The following is a 26,177-nucleotide window of genomic DNA, read 5'->3' on the forward strand; positions in this document are numbered from 1 at the left end:
TGAAAATTTATAGGAATTTTATATAAAAAAATGATTAGAAACTTATATTTGTAGTTTTTAAAATGGTATAACTTTCTTATTTATAAACCAATTGAAAAAAAAACAAACACTAAATGTTAAAGAATAATATTGGAAATTGCTATTAAATCGGTTAAGCCGTTTCTAAGATTATCGCATACACGTTTGTATGACACACACAGACAAGCAATAAATTCCGGTAGAAATGCCGGATAAAAAAATACAGTTAAATTGAGAACCTTCCCCTTTTACAGAAGTCGGTTAAAATAGCCTATGTTTTGTTTCACAACGCCTCTCTATCCTACAGTGAAAGTCCCATAAAAATCAGCAATCGCCAATCAGAAAGACCGATAGAGAGACAGACAAAATTTTTAAAATTGTTTATTTGTATTTAAGTATCGTATAAATAACTAAATCCACCTGAAAAAATATGATTATTTCAAAAACACACAGACAATACAAAGCAATCCTGATATTGTTACGGCACCCTCGGTAGGTGGACTTGACAGGTTTTTATGTCATATAATAGGATTTTAATAATTATTTCTTTAAATTTGATTTCTTTACCTATAATATTACATTTTAATATTGCAGAATGCAAAAACGGAATTAGCTCACCAAAATGAAGAAATAGAACAGCAAATGGAAAAAATTGTAAAACTTGATAATTGGTTGGAAGACATTAACTTAGAACTGAAACAATCTACCAAACACACAGAAATATTAACAGAAGATGATATTATCAAATATATGGAAATTTATGAAAGATATATTCGAGAATATGAAGAATATGAAATTTTAATCCAATCTATTATTGTTTTAATTCGTGATGATTCTAGTCAGTTGAAAGAAAAATTAAATGTCACAAGGAGAAATTTAGATGAAACAAAAAATCTAGTCATTATAGAAATTGAAAGATTAAGACAATTATTGATACACATAAGAATCGTTCCTGAAGTAATAGAGGATGATATATCGCAAACTGATAGGACAATAGATTCCACTTCCATGCCTGAAGAAGTGGTGACCTCACCTCCTCACACCTCACCTCGAGAACGTGAAGAACAAAGTATTAAAGAAACTAAATCGAAAAAAATAGACACAGAAGAACATTCTGAAACAATTAGAAAACCTGATGTAAAAACTCAAGTCGAAAAATCAAAACTTCAAGAAATACCACTTGCCAAACCTAGTGCTACAATTGAAACACAAACTGGAACAAGTCTTATGTCTGATACACCAGAACTTGCAGATAAATCAGTAATTTGTCAACCTGAAGAGAAAATTACTCATGATGTTTCAATAACATGTGCACCTCCCCAGGAAGTTGAAATACAAACAAGTGAAGCAAAATCTGATATGGAAATTTTGGAAAATATACAAGTAAAACAAACAATTTCTGAAGGCCACGAAACCATTGAAATTGCAAGCCGACCCGTTGTACGAGATCCACAAACGGACCAATCTTTATATATCGATGCTTATTATAAAGATGATGACATTCATAAAGATTCGAAACTTAATATCATACACAGCTTACCACAATCATTTGAGACAGTCATGGTTGAACCTGATGAGACAACAACAGAAGTAGTTGTAGACGCTGATGGCACGAAAAAAATTATAGTCAAAAAAGTTAGGAAGACATTAGTTACTAGACAGCAAGTTATAACTAGCGAACCTAAATTGCGTATGCTCTCCGCTCAAGATATTCCTAAAGACCAAAGTTGTTCACAACTTGTACTAACGAAAGATGAGTTCTCTACTCCCGCAGTGCAAGAAAGTAGTTGTATAAAGTACATCGATTATCAGAATTACGATGGAACAGTTTTGTCGGCGATACCAGGAGGTGAGGTGGAAATTCACGAGCTTACAACTCGTCCTGATATGATTATAGCAATGGAGAATGAATTGAAACCTGAAGAAATTTTCCAAATTGCTGAAGGCGAAATTCAGCCACATGTACAAACATCTTCTTCGAGTATTACTGCAATAGTCCAACAAGTTACAAAACGTATTGTAAAATCAAAGCGTCGTATTATCCGTCGAGTTGTTATAATTGACGGCAAAGAACATGTGACTGAAGAAGTTATTGAAGAACCAGAAAACATAGAGATTTCTGAAGAACAAATTCCAAGAGTTTCTATAAATGTAATTGAAAGTGGAACCACTATTAAGAATTCTGATGATAAACCAGAAATTCCTCCTGATACTGGTAAAAGTGATTCACCACAAGATCCAAAACAAGATGATGGCGATGAGCCTATCAATAAAAACATAACAAGTAAAAAAACACCAACAGAAGAACCAAGTACGAAATTCTTGCAAGAAGAAAAAGAACAAAAGGAATCTAGTCATACTCAAAATGATTCAATACATAATATATCTAGAACATTTATTGAGAGAGAAATTGAATCAAAGGATTTAATGAATACAACAATTAATATAAAAAATACAGATTCAGAAGCTGTAGAAACATTGAAAACAAATATTGAACCTCAATTTAGTAACGAAGAACTTAGAGGTAACAATTTAACTATAGTAACAGATGATATGTCTGCACTTGATGCTAATTTATCAACAGTAGTTCAACACATGACAACAAAAGTGACTAGAATGAAAAGGCGGATTATTAAGCATATAAAAATAATAGATGGCAAAGAACATATTACTGAAGAAATTATAGAAGAGCCAGAAGATACATTATTCATTGAAGATCAGCCAATGGTATATACACAAGAACGAGCGGAAATTATTGATGATGGTGACAAACTAGATGAAAAGGAGTATGTAACAGATGCAATAGTGGAAAATTTAGAGGTTGTTAAACGTGAAAGTCCAGATAAAGAAAATAAATTAAAGCCAACTGAAAGACAAATACACAAATCGCCGTTACAAACTGACATCAGCGATATAGCTGGGCCATCACCTATTATCCATTCTGTAGATTCACTACCTGACACTATACAAGATATTTCTTTAAAACCTGAAAACATTGAACAAAAGCTTGGAATATACTATCAACCACAAATACAAACTGTTTTAACGACGACTCGAAAACATGTTATAAGACATATAAATATTGTTGATGGTAAAGAACATGTGACGGAAGAAATTGTAGAGGACCCTGAAAATATCCAAATTTTTCAAGGGAAACCAGAAAGTACTCGGGAACACACCTTAATAACGAGGACAAGAAAGCGAATAATTAAACATATACAAATTATTGATGGAAAAGAACATATCACAGAGGAAGTTATTGAAGAACCTGATGAAATTAATATATTAGAAACTGAACCAAATATGACCCGAAATCAGGAAGATACAACAAAGAAACTAAACATTACTCAAGAAATTAATATAACTGATGGCAAGGACAACGTGAGTGTAAAAATATTTGACAAACCTGAAGATAATAATCTGGCTGATTTCAATATCGTTCCCCAAATAGATGTTGAGGACATAATTAAGTGTGAACCTTTAGAACAATCGATTGAAGTAGATAGTGCTGTAGACAAGGATAATAATTTACATTTAGAAGAAGCTAAATCCAAAGAGATCCAAGATCCAGATCCAAGAGAGAAAGAAGAAAATCAATCAATTGATGATGTTTCACACTTACTTATACAGAGCGAAATTGACCACTCTTCATCATTAAAAGTGAGAGAACCTTTAAAAGATGTTAAAAGCCTAGAGCGAACGGAACTTGTACATAAAACAGTAAATGAACAGATTTTGGAACCAGAATCTGAAGATATTGCAAGTATAAGTAGAATAACAAAAACAAACAGACGTATAATAAGATATATTAATAATGTAAATGGTGAAGAACGGGTAATCGAGGAAGTTATTGATGAACCAGATGACATTGAATTTGTTAAAAGTGAACCAATAACGCACGTTCTTCAAGAAAAAGGTAATAAAACAAAAGGTGTTAAAGTAATAAAACAAATCAAAATTAGTGACGGAAAGGAATACATTACGGAAAATGTTAAAGAGGATTCAAACAATGAATACATTCCTGATTCTACTGTAACTACCACTATCAATGTAAATATTCTTAAATTAGATCCAATTAATTCTACTAAAGATTTCATCGATAATGAAAACGTAGATTCGTCATTTTTGCCAGAAAAGATTAACAAAAATACAGACACTGAGAAAGTGGTATTGGAACTGTTTAAGGAAAAAAATAAAAAGGATGGTGATCAAACTACAGCCGTCTTTGAAGAAACCGAACTGTTATCAGAAGAAAATATAAAAAATATTGACACGGGGGATCAAGGACTCCACGATAAAGATAAACTAGAAAAGTTTCCATCTAAGTCATCAGAAGAACCACTAAAACCAGGAGATAAAACACATCAATTTGAAGATGACAAATCATCAGATATACTACATGTGGAGTCTGCAGATGTGACAAAAATCGTACCTACAGATTTAATAGATAGTGATGTTAATATCGTAGGAAAAATAACAAAAATGGTTACAAAAACAAAGAAACGTATGATTAAAAAACACATAAAAATAATCGATGGCAAGGAACATATTACAGAAGAAATTATAGAAGAACCAGATGATATTCAAGTAATTGAATTAGAGCCAAAATTAACCTCTTTCCTCGAAGAGCTTGAAACAGAATCGAATGAAGCAACAACATTGCAAAATGTACAAATTATTGAAAGTCAAATTACAAGTGCAGAAACAGAGGAACCAATAGATGAGAACATTTTAAAAACGAGTATCACTAGACAAGTAGATTTACAACATTCTCCACAATTAACAAAAAATAATGAAATATTATCGGAAATGTCTACTCTTAGTCCAGTTAAGCAGTCAGTGGAAGCTGAGAGTTTTGATGATCTACCACCATTGTTTAAAAGTATTACGGAACAATTTTTATCTCAAGAGTCTGCTGTAGTACCGGTAGACAAAAAAACAGCTGAGATATTGACAAAAGAAATGCAGTCTAGTGAAATCTCACCTACAATCTTAGAATTAGAAGCTAAGCAATCTAATTTAGATAGTGCACATCTACAATCCGATGATAAAGAAAAATTATCACCTACACACAATGTAAGCCCAATGGCAAGAACAGAAGTTAACGAAGTTCCACTAAAAGAAATTATTCAAGATATTGAACAAGAAACAAAAGATTCTACACTAATTAGTAAAAAAGAGAGTCAAAATAGTGAATTAGAATACACCTCACCGACACAATTCCCTTTACCTGATGAGCCTTTAAAAACTTTAATCATCGAAAGCGACAGTAACATAAATGTGGAAGAAAAAGAGCTTAATACTACTAAGATATATAAATCGGCAGAAATTACCGAAAAATATTTATCAGAAGACTTACCTTTGTCGCAAATAATTCAAAATACAGGTGATTTGTACGAGTCGGATGTTGTAGATACCAATAAAGAGAGACGGGAAGTCGCAACTTTTATTGAATCTGAACGAATGGATACCCATCTGCGTCAGATGACTGAATCCTTGAACGTAGCAGAAAAAAGAAAACCAGAGGCATATGATCAATCAATTGATAATTGTTCAAAATTATTGACATCGCATGTCATAGAAACAAATACTGAATTGAATCAACCATCACAAACTATTGATATTTCAATGTCTCTAAAAAAATCGGATGCCAATATGAAAATTGAACCCAACCTTGAAACAGATATTAAAATACAAGATTTTGAAATAGGCAAACCGGCTTTAATTAAGAAAGATATACGAGGTTACCTACCCGCTGATATAAATATTACTGAAGAGTATATTAATATACAAGACAGTAATAAAAAACAGGATGATGCTAGCCAATTTTTGCCAGTTTCGGAAGAGTTGACATCTGACCCAAAAAATTATGAAATTTTAGAAGAGAGTGAAGTAGAGCCCCATGATATATCCTTAGAAACAGAATACATAGCAGAGACAGATAGAAGCATTGGAGTCACTGAAAGTTCATCTTTAAGGCACTATGTAGAATTACAAACACCAACATGTATAGACTCTCCAAGACCTACTGAAGTCTTATTAGAAGTATTGAATCTTAAAGACGAAACGGGTGAACCTACATCATTATCTACAGAAGTCGATCAAATAGAAGAGAAAGGATATGAACCTGAAGATATATCTTTAGGAAAAGAATTAACACCAGAGAAAAAGAAAAAACATAAAAAACGTAAATCTCATGCAATCAGTGAAGAAACGGTTTATCCAAAACAAACAACTACTGATGATGATACTATAATTACATCTCCTATAGATATAGAGGCACCAATTCTACAAAGAAAAGTCAAGTCCAGAAAAGGCAGGAAAAGGTTACAAGATACCGACAAAGCTGTTGAGGAGGAACCTGAAACAAAACCTGAGAGTCCCAAAATTGGAAGTGAATTTGTAACCACTCCGCCTCAAGATGAATCTTATCATACCTTAAGTGAAACATCTGATATTAATACAGTAAAAATAGTTGAAGAGTGTATAGGCAGTAGTCCAGAAATTATAGAAAAAGAAGTTTCAACGACTGTAACATATCCAGTGCCAATTGTCGAAGAAATTGCTACAACAGAATATTCTATTCAAACTTCGCCCGAAATACAAGAATCTGTAACTGAAGACAAAACATCAGAAAGAGAAACAATTGATTTTGAATTACAAACTTCTCCGACACCTGTAAACGAAGCAATAATACAAACAACGCCTATTGATGATAAAGAAGCTCATACACAAACAATTGAAGATATCACAATTTGTGAAAAAATAGAAGTGTTGGATTCACAAATTCAGACCAGTAGACCGGATACACCTGAACCAGTTGTAACCTCTGAAGTCACTACACAGGTCATTGCAAGAGATATTGAAATTCTTGATGATAAATTTTCACAAACATCATCGCCCGAGATAGACAATCATAAAGAAATAGTTGAGAAAAAATGTCGTGACATACAAACTTCCCCCTTACCAAAAACAGAAAAAGAAGAAAAAAGCACAGAAATTATTACGGAGACAATGGAATGTGTGATACAAACCGATAAACAAGAGGTAAAGGATCAAGAAACCCTTACTTCACCTATTAAACCTGTGGAAATACAAGAAGTTAGCATTCAGACCCCTGAAGTGCCACTAGTTACTACATATACTCAATTTGATTTACCGACAAATGAATTAGAATTAATTTCACAGAGCAGTCCTGATTTACCCGAACTGAATCTTATAGCTAAAATTGAAACTATTGATAATACTCAACAAACGTCTCCCAGAGATTCCGAAGAGGCAAGTCCTGATTTCAATGTTATGAAAAAAGAAATTGTTATGATTGATAATGTACAACAAACATCACCTAGGATTGAGAGTCATTCTATATCACCAATATTAGATTACGCTAAAAAAGAAATTGTATCTATTGATAGTACTCAACAAACTTCACCTCGAGACAGTCAAAATATACCGCTTACATTAGCAGAAAAAGAATCTTCCAAAACTAATGTAATAAGAATTGACAGTACTCATCAAACATCCCCTAGATATTATACAGAGGATTCGATGTCAACATCTACTGATGAGCCGTATGAAGTGCATCTGCGAGCTCAAATCTCTATTCCACAAACAACTAATGAATTTATACAAAATGAACGTCAAAGTGAACAAATTTTAGAATCACCTTCACCTGATACTCACAAGCAAAGAAAAAAGAAAACCAAAAGGAAGGCAGAATCACCACTTCAATCTCCCAGTAGTCTATCAGATCCTATCAACGCTGAGCTTTCCCTTTCAGTAACATCAACTAGCGACGACTTGTCAAGTAAAGATGCATCATCTATAGACGAAGGTATTTCTCAATTAGCGAGCCCTGTTTATTCAAGACAGCAAAACCAGGAACGGCATATTGCAACATCTAGACCAACTTATTCTGATGTAGTTCAAAGATCTAAATCTAAATCGCCTTCACCATGTAAAACAGTATTTGTGCCTAAAGATGAAAAGACAAGATTAATCAACGCAATGGAAAAGAGAACCCAAAGTGTCTTAAGTGAACCTCAAAGGATATCAGAAAATGCATTAACTGTTGCACTCATTGAGCCTGCTGTAGAAAAAGCTTATGATTTAATTGTAAATAAAGAATTAGAAGAGGTCAAAAATGCTGTTAAAAACAACGACACGGGCAAGATTGAAAAGAGCATCATCGTTGTAATTGATACTATATCAATTTGGTTAGAAGAGGTTCAATATAAAATTCAGAGGCAAACCATAGCAGGTGAATCACTATCTGATCAGAAAGAACGTGTTAAATTGTTGGAAAATTATGTTCAAAATCTAAAACAAATAGTTTATGTGACTGAAGTAAATGAAGAAATAATTATTTTAATTGAGACTCTAACCCGTCAAGTAATTGCAGTAAACGATCTGAATACTCAAACATCAGTATTAGTAAAAGAAAATGAAAATGAATGGAATACATTTTTGTCTGATGTCAATCTTTTAAGCCAATCTATTGAGGCTTTGAAAATTGAATTAGACAATTTAATATTATCAGAAACACCTACTCTACAAAAATTAGACAATCTTGATAAATTTGAAATCGAAAATGTAAACAACGCGGACTCCGCCAAGAAATTATTAAAAATATATCGCAATTTTATTGAAATAAATCCGAAAAAGGAGTGTCCCTCCGATTTATACGCATGCAACGATAACACTAAACAAATAGAAAGTACAATCAGTACAGAGAGAGAACGTCTGTTGCAATTGTCTTCCTTAGCTGAAGAATATGAGCAAACGCTACAAGATTTTGGACAAATTACGGATGTTGCTGAAGCATTACTAGATGGAAAAATAATTGTATCTAATTTAGACCATCTTCACGAAGAAATCCAAAAACATAGGAAATTCTTCGTAAACCTAAGTCATTGTAGAGCTATTCTCGAGTCTTTAGAAGATAATTTGGATAATGAGACGAGGACTAAATATGCGTCTCTTCATCATTCTCTACACGATCGAGCGACAATTATAATTGATAGAGCTGCCAGTCGAGCTCAACAAATGACTCTAGCCGCTTCTAGATGGAGTGTGCTTGATCAAAGTATGAAAGAAGAAAAGCAATGGCTTAGAGTGGCTGAACAAAGAATCCCTGACCTCTCAAACGTGACATCTATGGATAATGAGCAATATATTAACTTATACCAATCAATTAGCCTAGACGCCTCTCAACACCATGCTAAAATGTTGCGTCTGATATCTATTACAGAAGGCCTTCAAGGTCTGATTGTTTGTTCAGGATTAGAATCCGAATGCTCCGTGGCACTTGATTCTTTATTAAATCTTCAAGAAGAGGTTGATTCACGATTAACTCGTTTAACTGCCTTCAGAGAAAATTGGCTTACATATGATCACTTAATAGATAGAATAGAAGGGTGGATGAAGCTTGCTAATAAAGAATTAGAGCATATTACTCCAGAAAACATTACTACAACTAGTAACCTCCGACGTTTTTGGGAACTCAAGGCTCAACATGAAGTTCATAATAATCTTAAAAATGAATCAGGAGTCCAATTTGAAAAAGCGCTTGAAATTTTGCCAATATCTGATGAAATGGTTCAACGACAATTTTTCTCAAAAATCGAAGATAAGTGGCGTGATTTGTCATCTAAGATTTCTAATATTCACACAACAGCAATCGCAAATATTTCTGATCGTGATGTTCCTTCTAGCGAGAAACTAAATATCCTCGAAGATGAGATGAAAGAACTTCGTTCTATGCTAGATAGTTTGAAGGGCGTAATTAAAAGCGAGGATGAACTAAATCTGTACATAGAACGATTACAAGTTATGACCTGCCGCATTGACAGAATACAAAATGAACTTGGTAGATTGAGCCTATTACCTACCGCCGAGTCGGAGAGGCTGGGAGCTTTATTAACACAATCTGGCATATTAGATGACCAAATAGCTGAAGAATTGGAAAGGAGTTTGCTGTTAAAAGAAAAAATTGTTCAAGTGCAAGCTGGTATAGCACGTTGCCAGAAAAGTCAGAGACGAGCAAGACTAACCTTAGAAGAATGTGAAGCGGCTGAGCGTTTAGGTAGTGATGTGGTAGAAGGAGCATCACAAACATGTGAGAAATTAATCGAAGATCTATCTGCTCAGTGGAGAGATATTCTTGCTCTTAGACAAGCTTTACACACACTACCTACTGCGTTACGAGTTTGTGTGTCCCCTATTGGCGTAGAGAGGGATATATCTGGATTACAGGTAACTTATTTTATATATTGTCTATTTTATTTTTCAACTTTTCGTTATATATATATATATTTTTTAATTAATATTTCACATTATGTTATATTATATATTTGTAGGACAATCACTCTGAGCTAGAAGCAGCCTGTAACGAACTCAGTGTTCGGTTGCGGAGCAAGTTACAACTGTGGCGGCGATTTGAAAGGCAACTTGAAATGGTACAAGGCGCAGTGCGTGAAGCTGATTACATGGTGGAGTTACTCACAGTACAGGGACAAGTTGACTACGACCGTTTACTTAAGGCCACTGAGAAACTTGAGGTAAATGATTTGGACATCTCAACTATTACATACATGTGTATAATCTTATTAATTTTTTGTTTATTATATGTCGCACATACATATATGTATAATCAACACAAAATATGATTGTGCGTCGTCTATAAATGAACGTTCGTAATATCAGTTCTGGATATTGTCACGTTCAATAAGCTCTTCAGCTTTATATTAACTTAACTTATCTAACTTAACTTTACTAATTTAACTTATCTAACTTAACTTTATTCAACAGACACTAAGCGAGTCGCTATCACGTCGAAGCGGTGAGCTAGTTGGTTCATTACGTGAAGCGGCTGCACCTCTACAAGCAACCACCGAGGCGAGTGTGGCAGCGCAGTTAAGGAAAGAGTTGGACGACGCAGCAACTGCATATGAACATACTTGCGCTAATCTGACGCAACTGTGTGATAAGTGAGTGTATTTTGGAAATTGTATTTTAAGTCCTAATGTCTACAAAATGGCTTTCGAAAGATAACTGATAAAATCGTAAGACCTATACCTACCTACCTACCTACCTATAAAAAATTAGAATCGTACGTAGAATAAAAGCGAAGGCACAATTTTTCATTATATTTGAGATAAAATATCAATGTTGATATTTAGAATTGATTTTTACGAGAAATTTGGTCCTCGTTTCAAAAGTTTTGCTACAAATTACAATAATTTATGTATAAACTTTTTAGTCCTAATTATAATTAATTAATTAATCAATTATTATTTTTTTATATATATAAAATTTATAAAATATTTTTTATTTAACAGATACCACAAGGCAGTAGATCTATGGCGGAGATATCGTGAGGCGGCGGCGTGTGTGCGCGCCTTCGCTGAACACCACGAAGGTGTCGTACATTCGCTACGTCCTAACGACGCGCCTGCTGCCCAGCAAGTAAGTTTATTATTTTTTTTTTATATTTTTTGTTTTACACTGTATACGATGTGCTGAAAATCTATACATAATTACATATAATAAAATCAGCGACTCAAACGCGGCTTCGTCTGCTTAAAGTCATTATAACTAAATTAAACAAAATCTTTACATAAATGGTACCCTATATGTTACTTTGATATGTAAGCTATATTACTGCAGTTTCATCTAAATCCGTTCAGGTGTTATTGCATGAAAGTGGAGCAAACATCTTCATCATCAAAAATGTTTATTAACTATTTATTTGTTCGTCTGTGCGCAAATTTGAGAAACGGTTTAACAAGTTTAAATCTAGATATATTTTTTTTATTATGGCAAACCTTTCCCTTTACATTTAGTATTTGTTTTATTTCAATCGGATCATAAATAAAAAAATATATCATTATAAAGTCCAAGCCATATGTGTGCCACGACTAAAGACGACGCGACTGTGGGCTCGATGTCCACTCGAAAAAATGGAGCGGAGTATCTTGACACTAGGCTCCCTCTGCCTACTTTGTTTAACAAAATAAACATTAAAATAATACTATTAAAATATACTTCAATCGGCTAAAGCCACGAGCGGGTCGCCAGTCTAATAATAAATACAGTTCGGTCGACGAGTCGTGGCCGCCCTGAGGAGTGTACCTAAAAAAAATATTTCCTTTAAAGAAAATACCAATTTTAAACTGCAGATATTTTAATATTTTTTAAGCCTTTTAACGCCATCTCGTTACGTTCATCCTTACTAAATTTAACTTTACAGTAAGGTTACACGAGTCATTGACACTTAACCGTGTAATGTAATCAGATGACAAACGAACATAAATTAAAACGCACAGTGAGCAAAAAGTGCAGAGTGATTCACATATTATTAAAAAGTTATTTCAATAATAGTTGTTATGCAGGGGGTTGTGGGTTCGATCCCCAGTCGAGGAAATTAATTTATTCATTTACATTTTTATTTTCATTTCTTCGCTCTGGTGTCGAGCGAAGTGAGTTCCACCACTCAACACGCAGTGCCTCCAGTATTAGGCGGACGGAGAGGAACGGAGTGTCATCACACTAGGTTCCTTACCCCGTTGTGTGCGGGATACAGCGTGAAGCTGATTTTTCTAAATTTCAATATAAACAAGTAGATATCATACTTACTTATTAATATTTTAAGTAATAAAATAAACAAATATCTTCAAGGCTCTTGCACCATTCAAGTATCCCAAATAGGTAGTCTATTATTGCTGCCTGATGTCATCTTTCGAATCGTTTGACTATTCATCGTGTAGAATAAAAATTGCATATTATCTTTGCTTTAAGAACGACTTGTACGTGACAAAGATTTACTTATAGTTATTAACGATGTGTGAAAAAACCTATAAATGATACCTACTATATGTATTTAGTCTTTCTTAATGTTGTGTCAACAAATATGGCTTAGTCAGTCACTCACACTAATGCAAAGCTCATCTTTCGCCTCGCGGACTGTAGCTAATTATAAAACGTGGTAGCTTCCCGTAGAACTGACACAATTTTTATTTTTATACGACGCGACGATTCAAAAATGCGTACATAATGGCCGAATTAAATAAAGAATATTTTCATTTTCAGATATATAAATCTAGGGATGTATTTATTTATTTTATTTAAGCTAGGCTAGGCTAGGCTAGGTAGACCTATTTTATCTACGCTAATCTTGGATGCCTTATTATTTCTGGTTTTTGAGATTTGAACACACAATCTTTTTATACTGTAGGTGTCTGTTGCAAATGTCGAAAGGATTTTACTCTACTCTAAAATACAAAAATAAACCGTTTACCATATAAAAAGAAATATATAATAGTCAATTATTTTCGCAATAAAACTGTTGAGGTATAACGGGATTCAGTTTCGCACGGCTCTCGCTGTTTACACAACGGAATCTTATTCGTTCCTCATGCTTAAAGATACTACAGGTTAAGCCGGAATTGTTATAGAATAATTAATTCTAATTCAAAATAAATAATATATTTTTAGTGTAATATAAGAAATTAGGAAACTCTGTCTGTTTTGAAATGCCAGGTCATTAAAATATAATAATGTGTAGATATTGCGAGTAGAGTAAAAAGTGAATAGGCGCAGTGAAAAAGCATTTGGCCGTAAATACGAAGGTTTTGGGTCCTATCCCCAATGGAGGAAATAATTTACACTAATGCAATCTATAGAAAAATAGACAGAAAGTGAGGAACTGAGTGGGCTTCCTCTCTATATTTTTTGGGTAAATATATTTTTATACTTTGATGATATTGAGGTTTGATTATCCAGCAAATAAAGCCACTTAGTAGGCGAAGTGGCGAGTATAGGCATTGGTTTAGTGGTGGCTCTAGTTTAACGTAATAATTAAAAACGTTATAATAGGTATATTGATTTAACTTGTAAAAAAAATCTTTTCATTCTAAGTAAATCTTTTATTTCCGGTAATCTGATAAATAAATGAAAGTAGATTTGTACTTAAAATTAAAATAATTGACGTATATTTACATCCCATTTAACTAACAATGACTTTAATATGCTAAAACAGTTATCAGCTGTGAAAACAGAATTTTTGTAATAAAACTGAAGCTGAACTAAAATTCGCACTCTACTGATAAGAGATAACGCATTCCGACCAACCACGAGCCAGTAGCTCGACAGACGTCCTGCGGTAAGGACGTCTGTTTAAGAGCGAAATATATTACAAAACGCGAACAAAATAAACGAAAACCTCGAAATAATTCTCGAATAAACATACATATTTACGAAAAACCGCCATCTTACAAACGAAACGTTAAATTTAATTATTTTTTAAATTTTCTAACCAAGGTCAAAGTGACATAGTATGCAGCCAAGTTCGTATGCATAATTTGGAAGTAAATTTATGTGTGCTAAGTGTTAATTTGTCTTTAGTCATGTAACTGCCTAGTTGAGTGATGAGTGTACGAGTATGTGAATTATAATATTTTTTTTTACTTTTAAAATTTTCACCAGTTTAGAAGATGAGTAGTGGCCGCTTCTCTCCAGATTGGCCACTACTCGTCGACCGTACTGTAGATTTTTTGCAGGGTAGGTAGAGGGAAAATGTTAGTTATTCCGATATTTAATTTCCGCTCAATCAAAAGTATTATGTATTTGTATATTATGCTAGGTGGAACGATAGTAAAAATAATTTTCAATATTATTCTCATGTATGATAATTCTCTACATCTTTCTCTCGTCATACACTAACTAAGAGTCGACGGGATCAAAATATTAATTTTCAATTTAAGTTTTGAAAAAAAAATAGTTCGCTTGATCTATAGTTAGTTATATAATAATTGTTTACGTCACATTATAATATTTTTATTTCGTAACCTTCAGATTGTTTTAAATGTGTCGTTTATTTACAAAACTGGCTGCGTGTAAATTAATTATGCTCTCATTAGTAATGCGTGATAACGACAATTTTAATGTTATTCCAATCGTCAATTACACTATATTTTACCTAATAATAGTAATATAACTTTGAATCAAAGTCAAAGATACATTAGTCCAGTGACTTAAATAACTTCAAACTTCAAAGCAATCGCTATTGTGTTAGGTATCAATATGTTACTTTTAGCGCAGTAGTTATAAAGAAAATTTTATTAGAAGTTACAAGTTCGATTCTTAAATATTCAATTATTTTTATCATACATTTGTCTTAATAAATGTTCATTTTCATTTCTTTCCTCATACATTTCTGATGACCGCACACGGATACGTTACTCAGTTTATTTTGATATTAAATGAGTTAAAGATATACTCGTATACGCTATTTCAAGTTAAATTTCGAGCCTCTTCTTAGGATAAAGATATAAAACCAAAAATCTTCATTCAGCATCTTTGAGTCAAATTTAGTGATTTTCCCTATTACATATCTAGGAGCGAATCGTGGCACAGGGCAACAAGCGTGCGACTGTAAACACGACAGGTTGTAGATTCGATCCCCATTCGAGTTAATGGAATATTTAATATTTTCATTTCTTCTAACGTGGCAAAGCGCGAAAAGCGCGAAAACGAAAACGGAAGTGTCTTAATGGAGTGTGGACACCAAGTTCCTAGGTTCCCTCTGACTACCAAACTAGGTGAAGCTAAAAAAGAAGAATTACATAACTAATACAGATCTAGATTTAGACATTATAACATGATATCCTTAACCTAATATCTACACATACAAGAGAGCAACTAGATCGAGTTACTAGAAGGGTTGAAATAGTAGATGGTTACATACAACGGCCTTCAAGCGTGAATCCATGTCCAATGTGCAATGTGCAATACGCCGAAATAAATACATATGTATGCACCTGCACTTGTGTATATTACCTGTATTATTATACAATTTTTTTAATGAAAAACTTTCTATTAAGTTTTTCGTTAAGTTGCGCCATTCACCACGTGATGAGGGAGAGTGAAAAACGAAATATCTTGACACTAGGTTCTCTTTGCTTATCTTGTTACATTGAAAATACGTTTTAAAATACATTGATCTCATGAGACTTGGTTATACCCTTCTACACCAACCAAAACACTATAAATAAATATATATTAGGGGTGTTAAAATTGAAAATATTAGGCATTTCTATTTATATCTATTATAAAACGTAATTTAGTTTATGATTTGGCAAAAGAACTATGGAATAAAAATATTCATAGCACGTCCGTCGCTTGATGCAAGGCAGTTTGATATTTATTTATTAACTACAGACGTGGGTAGACGCGTGTTTATTTATATTAGTAAAAACGCATGTTTTAAAGTAAAAAAAAGTTATTTTTCTTAGTGCATGGTTTATATTTAACTGATAACTGAAAATGCAGTGCAGTGAAATTGTTTTTAGTGAAAAGTGATGTTTAGTGATAATGTCACTTCAAGAGGTAAGTGGTGCCAAGGTTATGTTATTCAGATTTAAGATTTAAAAATTAGGTTATCTATTCGTTATCAGTGTTTTATAAAGTGATAAGATAAATTATATCTATATTATGGATATTGTATAAGCCATATAATATCCTTTTATTTTTATAAGAATTTGGATGAAATAATTGATTATCTATATATATAAAAGGACTTGTCCTCACTGACTGAGGTAAGACGCACGCACAGCCGTAACCGCTGTGCGTAGAAACGTGAAATTTGGACAGATGTTTACTTTCGTAATCTGGACATCCACTGAGAAGGGATTTTGGAAAATTTTAACCCTAAAGGGGCGAAATAGGGGTTGAAAGTTAGTATGGAAAAAAAATTAAATCGGCACCGATTCTTATAAAATTTGAAATTCAGACTCTTAAAAGTATTTAATTGAATACGTGTTTCATGGTTTTCTAGAATTCTTTCCATAAGGGTGCAAATAAGGGGTTGAAAGTTTGTATGGAAAAATTCTTAAATCGCCACCGATTTTTATAAAATTTGAAATTTAGACTCTTAAAAATATTTCATTGAACACATGTTTCATGGTTTATTAGAATTCACCCCTAAATACGTAAGCGAAGCTGCGCGCGTTCGCTAGTTATTAAATAAAATAAATAAATGTATAGGTATATTAGTAAAATAAATCGTATAAACTTCATAAGAAGAAATATATTTAATGTATTTATATGAGTGCTACCTCCAATACGATTGGTGGTTATCGAACTGTACTAAATAAAACTGATAAAATTGGGCACTTTCTTCTTTTAAGTCAAATTCTACATTTACTAAAGTTATATAAAATATTAATCTATATATATAAAAGGACTTGTCCTCACTGACTGAGGTAAGACGCACGCACAGCCGTAACCGCTGTGCGTAGAAACGTGAAATTTGGACAGATGTTTACTTTCGTAATCTGGACATCCACTAAGAAGGGATTTTGGAAAATTTTAACCCTAAAGGGGCGAAATAGGGGTTGAAAGTTAGTATGGAAAAAAAATTAAATCGGCACCGATTCTTATAAAATTTGAAATTCAGACTCTTAAAAGTATTTAATTGAATACGTGTTTCATGGTTTTCTAGAATTCTTTCCATAAGGGTGCAAATAAGGGGTTGAAAGTTTGTATGGAAAAATTCTTAAATCGCCACCGATTTTTATAAAATTTGAAATTTAGACTCTTAAAAATATTTCATTGAACACATGTTTCATGGTTTATTAGAATTCACCCCTAAATACGTAAGCGAAGCTGCGCGCGTTCGCTAGTTATTAAATAAAATAAATAAATGTATAGGTATATTAGTAAAATAAATCGTATAAACTTCATAAGAAGAAATATATTTAATGTATTTATATGAGTGCTACCTCCAATACGATTGGTGGTTATCGAACTGTACTAAATAAAACTGATAAAATTGGGCACTTTCTTCTTTTAAGTCAAATTCTACATTTACTAAAGTTATATAAAATATTAAGGACAAATCTTATAAAACATTAAAATGTTTTGATTAACGATGGATTCCTTTTTTGTCCGCGATATTTTTTCTTTGGTTGAACTTCAAGTTATTTTAACATAAAGGTTATTTACTTTGTTTATATATAACTAGTATTCTTTAGATGTTTTCCCTGAGACTTTATTGGTTAACATAATTCTAAAATTACAGTATGACATCATGTTTCCTTTATAATAATGGTAATTTTAATAACAAATCGCTTATAACGTTTAGAATTTACAAACTTGTATACGATCTATTAAATAATAATATAAACTGTGTATATATCTTCGTACACGTGTGTAATCTGTGTCAGTTCTTATTTTTTTTAGAATTAATATAAAAGTAAAATAGTCCAAATTGAAATTACTATAATGTTAAATAACTGTTAATTTCGTTTCGTTTCGTTAATTTGTTAAGTCAGAGTTAGGTAAAAGTACCTAACTCTGACTAAATAAAACTTATTTTAAGAAATTATGATTTTAAAAAATTGACAGAAACATAGTTCAAAAACTACTCAATCGATTTCGATGTAACTTGACTACAACCCTAAGCTAAAAAATGAGGTACCTTAAACCAAAAACGATCTTATTTTTAAAGAAATTTATAGACAAAAATTTGCAAAAATTAATCAAAAGTCAAAATAGGTAAAACACAAATATTATCCAATACAAACTTTTATGGCAAATGGAGGTTATCAGCCTCCTTTTTTGAAGCCGGCTAAAATATGTTTTCTTAACTTTGCACAAAAATAATTAAAAATATTATAAAATTGCTATTATTTTGTGCTAAATTAAAAAAAACGCCAACTAGTCAAAAAACGGACGATATCTAGGTTCATACAGTTCATACATTTCGTAACATCATAGGTAAGTAGATCAGTGTTAGACAGCGCAGCGTTAATTGTGAAAACAATAGTATTAACAGAATTCGTAAGCAATTAGCGCCTTAACCAAACTTTCCAAGGGCGGGCTTTTATTTAGTGTAGAGGGCTTAGGAAACAGTTACGATAGAAGTGGCAAAGAAAAATAGGAATACAATTATACATTATTTAATTATTTATTAGAATACAGAGTTTTTTGGCATCTTTCGAAATAGATATAAAGAGTCGATACGAGTATATAAATTAACCCCATTCTGTGTTATCATGTAAATGACGTTCTATGCAATGATTATGGACTAAATTTCTAAAAACAATAAATTTTATCCTTCTAGTTTTTTGATTAAAACAAAAATATTTCTGTCTTCTCTGTATCAATATGTTTATCAGAGCAAGTTTCTTACAAATTTTAAAAAATTAATTCCTTTTCGCATTGCTATTATGTGCAAATTCATCGTTTGAGTCCTCACTTCTCAGTCGACAACTGTACCTACAGATAAAGTTTCAGTGAACCTACTGCTATCTGACTCATATTAGCCAATAAGGTGCTTAACCTCACATGTTCTTAATACTGTTTTCATTACATTTACATTACATTATTATACAATTTTAGTAATCAATTTGAATTTAATTTATTAAAAAAATATATTTTCACAGAATATTTCAAAATTTGAGGTCACGTTGTTAGGAATTAGAAATAAAAAATTATACATATATTATAGAAATATATATTTTTATGTCATCAATAAATTGCAATATAACAATTTATGTGATTATATAATTTCCGCGTACATCAATCACGTTTTTAGGCTTAAGGTTGTCAATGGACTAAAGAATCTCATGTGATTTGTAACGGTAATTTTGTTGTAACAATCAATATAATATGTATGTGACCTTTAAATAACAGTCATTATTATATACTAGCGGCCCACCCGCGGCTTCGCCTGTGTAAACTACGTTATTATTAATTTCTGTATCCATGAGTACCTACGTCCTATAAGTGACGTCCATGCAAAATTTGAGACTCCTAGCATTTGTGGTAACGAAGTTTCATACAAACTTCCAACCCCAAAAACAACCCCTTAGTAGTCGAATATTGCAAATTCCCGACTTAGCGAGCACCTACGTTCTATAAATAACTCCTGTGCAAAATTTCAGATTCCTAGCACATGTAGTTTCTGAGATTTCGTGATGAGTGAGTGACCTTTCGATTTTATATATATAGATAACATATTCTACAGTTATTATTATATATAAAATATTCATAAATATGTAAGTATATATTTTACAATAAATATTAATATTTTTTACTTTATAATAAGACTAGGTGAATGGAAATTTGAGAAAAGATTAAATCTTTTTCGTTTCACAATTCATTAGATTGACTCGTTCACCTTTCTCATCGGAACAAAGTGGTACATTGCACTGTTGCCTAACAATAATTGACATTATATAAGGAAATATCAACAACGCTTTAACGGATATTATACATTTTTAATTCTACTGTAAATACTTAGTATTCATTTTATAAATTTAAATTTGGAACGATAAATGTTTAAAAAATAAAGTCGACTTTTATATTTTTATGTGATGAAGACTTCTTAAAACCTTTCAACTTTTTCTTAGCCAAGTATTTAAACTACGTGGTCACAAACAAGACTGAAATCTTCATGTTGATATACTTTAAAATCATAATATCTATTAAATTTAATATTATAATTAATTTTTTGTTAAAAGTAACATGATTACTCATAGTGCACATGTCATGTCTAAACATATGAAAGACATTGTTAGAACTAGGATCGTCTTAATTGCGGGCGCGCCCTTGCGGCAACTAAGGCGAACTGACAGAATCGATACCAAGCCGGGTGTGGCCATACCTGGCTGTATTTGTTTTAACACCATGCTTTTAACACATTTATATGTTTTTTTATAATTTTTTGAAAAGATGAATAATGAATAAGAATAAAGAAAGTAAATTGAAGGGAATTGTAATAAAATATTATTATATTTAAGAGGAATTATCTATTTTAAATTTTAAGTTAAGTAAATTTGTCTATTTTGATTATAATTACATCAAAACAAGGGTTTAGATGAGTTGGGGCAATATATTAACGACATCAATTGTGAAAATCGATGAATGAAACCACCAGACATTATCAAATTGTATGAAATTGATACGTTACAGTTACGGAAGAAAATACTTCAAATTTACATTTATCGTTACCAAAAAATAAAATTAAGATAACAAATAATATTAAATAATGAGGCCATTCAGACGACGAAACGTGTGACTGTAAACACAACAAGTTTTGGGTTCGATTCCCATTAGAGGAAATAATATATTAAATATTTTCACATCATTGCTGTGGTCACGAGGCAAACCGCGGCGTTGAGTTCCGCCACTCAACAACCAAAGCTTCCAGAATTCGGCCGAAAATAGGGAATAATATATATCTTAATGTTTGAAATAAACACCAGATTCCCAGGTTCCTTTTGCCTACCCTGCTATGTGCGTCCTAGTGTGAAGCTAAAAAACCGACATAATAATAAACAAAAAATATTTTTATAGAAAAATCGCCTTTAAATTTCAACAAAATTATCACAGGAAAACAAAAATAACTAAAATACAATGTATTTAAAAGATTAAGATGTTTTGTATATTCAAACAGCAATGTGTGGTTTAACGTGTAAGCAGTGAACTGACGCAATTTCAAAATATAGCTGCTGAATTTCATGTCGATGACGTCAAGTAATTCTTTGAACAAAGAATCCGCTTTAGATTGTTGCTAATCTTATTTTAGACCAACCGCGCTGGCCCCTTGGATAATTTAATCAATTTAATTTATTTAACAAACGTATAAAAAAATTACGTTGCGGGAATTTTTATTGGTTTTCGAAATAAATATTTTTTCGTCCCTGGAACTTTGGAATAACTTAAAAATGTGAAAAATAATACCAATTTATTGATATATTTTGTCCTTTATATTATTTTAATCCATTAATAGTAATCTTTTGCGCTCCGTTCATTCTGGCTGGCCCACTAGGGGTAAAGCGTGAGGTTTAAAAAATTTTATTACATTAATCTAAATCATGATAATGTATATTTACCATATAACAAAATTTAATCAAAATCTTTTAAGCTTTTTTATCTAAAAAAAATTAATATATTTAATAATGTATTATATGAAAAATTTATATTATTTTTTAAGATCCAAATTATAATTCGGCATTTAGCATCTAAAGTAGGTCGTTTATTTAACTATCTACTACCTAACTGTTATTATTAGCTCAGCATTTCATTTCCACGTATTGTTAAGTGTTAATCATCACATTACGGGCGATTACTAATGGGTTCGAATCCTTGTTTATACAAAACGTATTAGGAAGGTAAACTAAATGAAGCATAAACAAAACTGTACATATGATAAACTTCTATTAAAAGACTAAAGTACACTATTTGAACGATTTCCTTATAACTAATACTGACTTCCGTTGTGGTTTAAAGCGTCCGTGTTATTCGTATATTTGTACCTAAAAATTATATATATATAGGTATATATATATATATATATATATATATATATATATATAAATTAAATTAAAGTGTATGTGTGTAATTTTGATTATATAATGTTATAATTTTTGTCCATAACTTCAAACTGTTAAATCAAGTTTGATACGACTATTGCAGCGCTTATTATAACAATATTTTATAGATATATTTAAATTTCGGCTGTAAATATTCACAGTTAGACTACGAGTATGCGTGAGAATGTAGGCCCTTACTTTCAACTTTCCCGACCCTTGCCAAAACGAAGAGAAAGGCGATATGAATCACTTGTTCCTTGAAACTAAACTTCGCTTAATCTTGATTGTAAAGATTTCGAGATATTTGAATAAGTAGATTGTTATTATGTATTTTTGAGTTTAATTCATTATGGAAAATTCGCCATTTTCAGTCAGAACTTCCGAAAAACGGATGACAAAAATAGTATAAATCAATAGTGATAGATTTAAAACAAGAAACGTAGGTACCTACTGTAGTAAAATCGAATAAGAGCTACATTTTAATAAAAATACTTTGAATGTGAACCTATAACCATCGTATTTCGAGGGACACATTTCCATTGAGCCACGAGGACTTTAAAAATCTTCTTGTAACTCGACCTAATAACTTTTCTTCTGATAATTATCTATTTATGAAGAACTAGGTCTTTAATGTTAGCAACAGTTACACACTTCCTGTGAGCTGTGAGCCTGTGGCCAATCATTCGTAATAGAATAATTGCATTAAAATCTGTACTTTTGTGGGTTCATTGTATTACGTATGTAGGTGCTTTATCAACGTCACTCTGTTTACATAGATTAATGTATTAAATTGATACTTTATAGTTTATACTATTTTACTTCAATTTTTATTATATTTTAAGAAATATATAAGTACTTTTTAAATGAACTATTTAACAGTATTAATCGTGTATATTTAGTATTATCAAAGAAATTTCTAGTATTATCAATCAAAGAATTTATTTTATATACATCTAAGTCAGTAAATCCTAAAAGTTTGCAAAACTTACAAGTACAGATAGATACATACTTATATGAATGCAATTTTGTTGTTTCTTAAATCCATTCATAATGACTATATCATTTAACTTATTCCATTAGATTGTAATTTCTGAAAGTTAAACGTATTAATAATTAATAAGTGACTATAAATTAATTGCCTATAATTATATTTCCATTAGTTCCTTTGCAAAACTTTTGCAATATTTAACTATTATTTACGAATTCTATTATAGTGACACTAATTGCCTACAGAACAAAAGTTGTTTAAAAAGGGATATACCCCGCGTTGCCAGGATACCTAACGTAGACCCTAGACACTACAGACTAGTTCTAAAGACTATATTTGAAAAGCTTTATGTAGAAGATAAGTTTTAAGTATTTTTTTGTTCACTTATTAGAATATTTTGGTTAGACCCTTTCTTTACTACTCCATTATACAGATTATTATCAATGAAGGCTTGCTCGAATACGATAAAATTTTCATATAATAAATCGATTTCTTATTAAAAAAATATTCTTCAAATCGATTTCTCTTTCACTTCGGTCTGAAGATCTGGTTTATTTCAGAGCAAGTGCACATTTAGATTAAATTAATTGCCACCATTAAAACGGCGCCGTTGGTATAATTTATTTTTCTTTTGAACATTATTGACAATGTCGGTAATAAATAAAATTATCTTAAAAAAAATGTTACAAATACGATATAGGGCGTTTTAACACGTGCGCGATGGTTTCCGGTTCTAATTTAGCAATATAGTTGTAAATAAAATAGAACTCAGTACCTGTAGTATAACTCTCATCATCAAATTGTTATCGTCGCTCTGGTAACTAGCGCGCCTTGCGTTCTGCTACTCAACACGAAATATCTTGAAAATGTCTTCCCACAAGGTTCCCGGTGCTTACCATGCTATATGCATATGTAATATAGCATAAAAAAACCGTTAGGCTAGTCAATTTTTTTTTTTAATTTAAATTATTTCTTATAATATTCCATATTAAGAACAAAAGCGCTTACCGACCTTGGATTACCTTTTTCATCGTTGCCATTTGTTTATTGAGTCAGTCTTTGTGATAACTCTATTTACATAATATATATTATATATACATATAATATATATATATATATATATTATGTAATTATTGATTTTCTTGAATTTTAATTTTAGGGTTTTACGATATTATATATATTTTTTTGTACGATATTTTTTTATATCTTAACCTAGTCGTTAATGAATTTTGCATCTATATATTTTTTCATTGGCCAATCATTTATTTTTTACAGAACAGTCACAGCAAAGTCCGATTCGAATAAACGCGTTAGTTCTTTTTAACCGACGGTAGCTAGGACAGGTATAAATAATTAACAAGTACTTGATGTTTATTTTTCTTAATTATATTACTATTATTAAACCTATAACTATTTTTTGCAATGTAATATTGAAATTGAAAGATAAACGATATTAGTAGCTCATTAGCCTGTAATAAAATAAATAATTATGTTATTCTAAACTATTATCCTTATTTATAGTAAGTACCTACCTAATATATTCTATTGAAAACAAGAAATACTGTTTAATTAAAACGAATAATACTATGGAATTGTACCGTAGAATATAAATGTCATGTTTTCATATATTGTAGGAAATACGTAATTTAGGAGAGTTTATGATATATTTATTATAATACATTATGTGTAACTAAAAAGAAATTATAAAAAAATAGAAAACATTAAAAAATAAACATAGGTAGGTACCTTTAGAACCAATGCAAAGTCAGAATAAACAAAAAAGTTCTAAACTTAAAACTATCGGACATATAATATTATTTGTAATAAAACAAGATAAGTTAAAACAAAACGATAAATTACCATAATGAGACCTTATCGCCCATTTTTGTCAAACATCCGAATTGAATATCGTAATGAGCCCTTGAACTAAATTCAGTAATCTCTTTTTAATATTTTTTTATATAATATTATAATTATATAACAAATTATTATTATAGATCAATTTAAAGATCGAATAAGTTTTTTTTATATTTAACGTGATATGTACCTGCCTAATTTACACATAATAAGTCTTATCATCAGTAGGTAATATACGAGTATATATAAGGTAAACGTCCAGAAAATCGATATTTTATAGTAAAAATACAAAACTCACACAAGTTTTTCGTCAACAGGCATGTCTAGAACAAGAAGCACGTGTAGCAGAACTGCGTTCGCTTGCGGCGAGGGTCGCAGCAGAAACTGGATCTAGGGCATTACAGGCAGATGCGGATGCCTTGGCGAGGAGATTACAGCTGGTTTCTGGTGCAGTCCAGGCCTTGGCTGATTTGGGTGAAGCTAGGCAATTGGCTAGGGCTAAAGCCCAAAACGCTAAGGATATGTTCTGCGATATGAAACAGGTAATTTTTATTTCTGTAAATTTTGCTTGTAAATTGGTAGCAGGTTAAATTGTGTTTTGATTCATTTGTAATAAATTAGTTAAATTTTAAATTATTTGTTCTTCGTGACAGTGACATGGAGATTGTAATAATTAGTCGGCCTATATCTGTTTTTTTTTTATAATAATTAGATTTAAGATGGTTATTTTAAATAACGGCATGTACTAACGGCATATTTTACAGAATATTTTTTTTCATACTGATTAAAACTTGCAAGTACCGTGAAATTTATACAACTTAGTTAGGTACTTGTCAGATAAACGTAAAATGATTAATTAATAAACATTTTTTATATTTGACTTTCAAGTATAGTCATATTTTGAGAATGGTAAAGTACAGAAATTTATTTCTTTT

General features: G+C 31.4%; 1 protein-coding gene across 6 annotated transcripts in view; it reads left to right on the forward strand.

Annotated features, from left to right (window-relative positions):
• Msp300 (Muscle-specific protein 300 kDa) overlaps window positions 1-26,177 on the forward strand; it is a 136,533-nt gene that overhangs the window by 100,990 nt on the left and 9,366 nt on the right. For all 6 annotated transcript variants that reach the window (XM_085203521.1, XM_085203520.1, XM_085203523.1 and 3 more), the window contains 5 exons: window positions 613-10,272; window positions 10,377-10,577; window positions 10,828-11,006; window positions 11,358-11,484; window positions 25,560-25,784. In XM_085203521.1, the coding sequence (XP_085059647.1) occupies window positions 613-10,272; window positions 10,377-10,577; window positions 10,828-11,006; window positions 11,358-11,484; window positions 25,560-25,784 (10,392 nt within the window). The remainder of the gene's footprint in view (window positions 1-612; window positions 10,273-10,376; window positions 10,578-10,827; window positions 11,007-11,357; window positions 11,485-25,559; window positions 25,785-26,177) is intronic.

The sequence above is a fragment of the Heliconius melpomene genome, chromosome 19 (assembly GCF_056956725.1).
Source record: "Heliconius melpomene rosina isolate 202511_hmr_F chromosome 19, ASM5695672v1, whole genome shotgun sequence".
Taxonomy (NCBI): Eukaryota; Metazoa; Arthropoda; class Insecta; order Lepidoptera; family Nymphalidae; genus Heliconius; species Heliconius melpomene.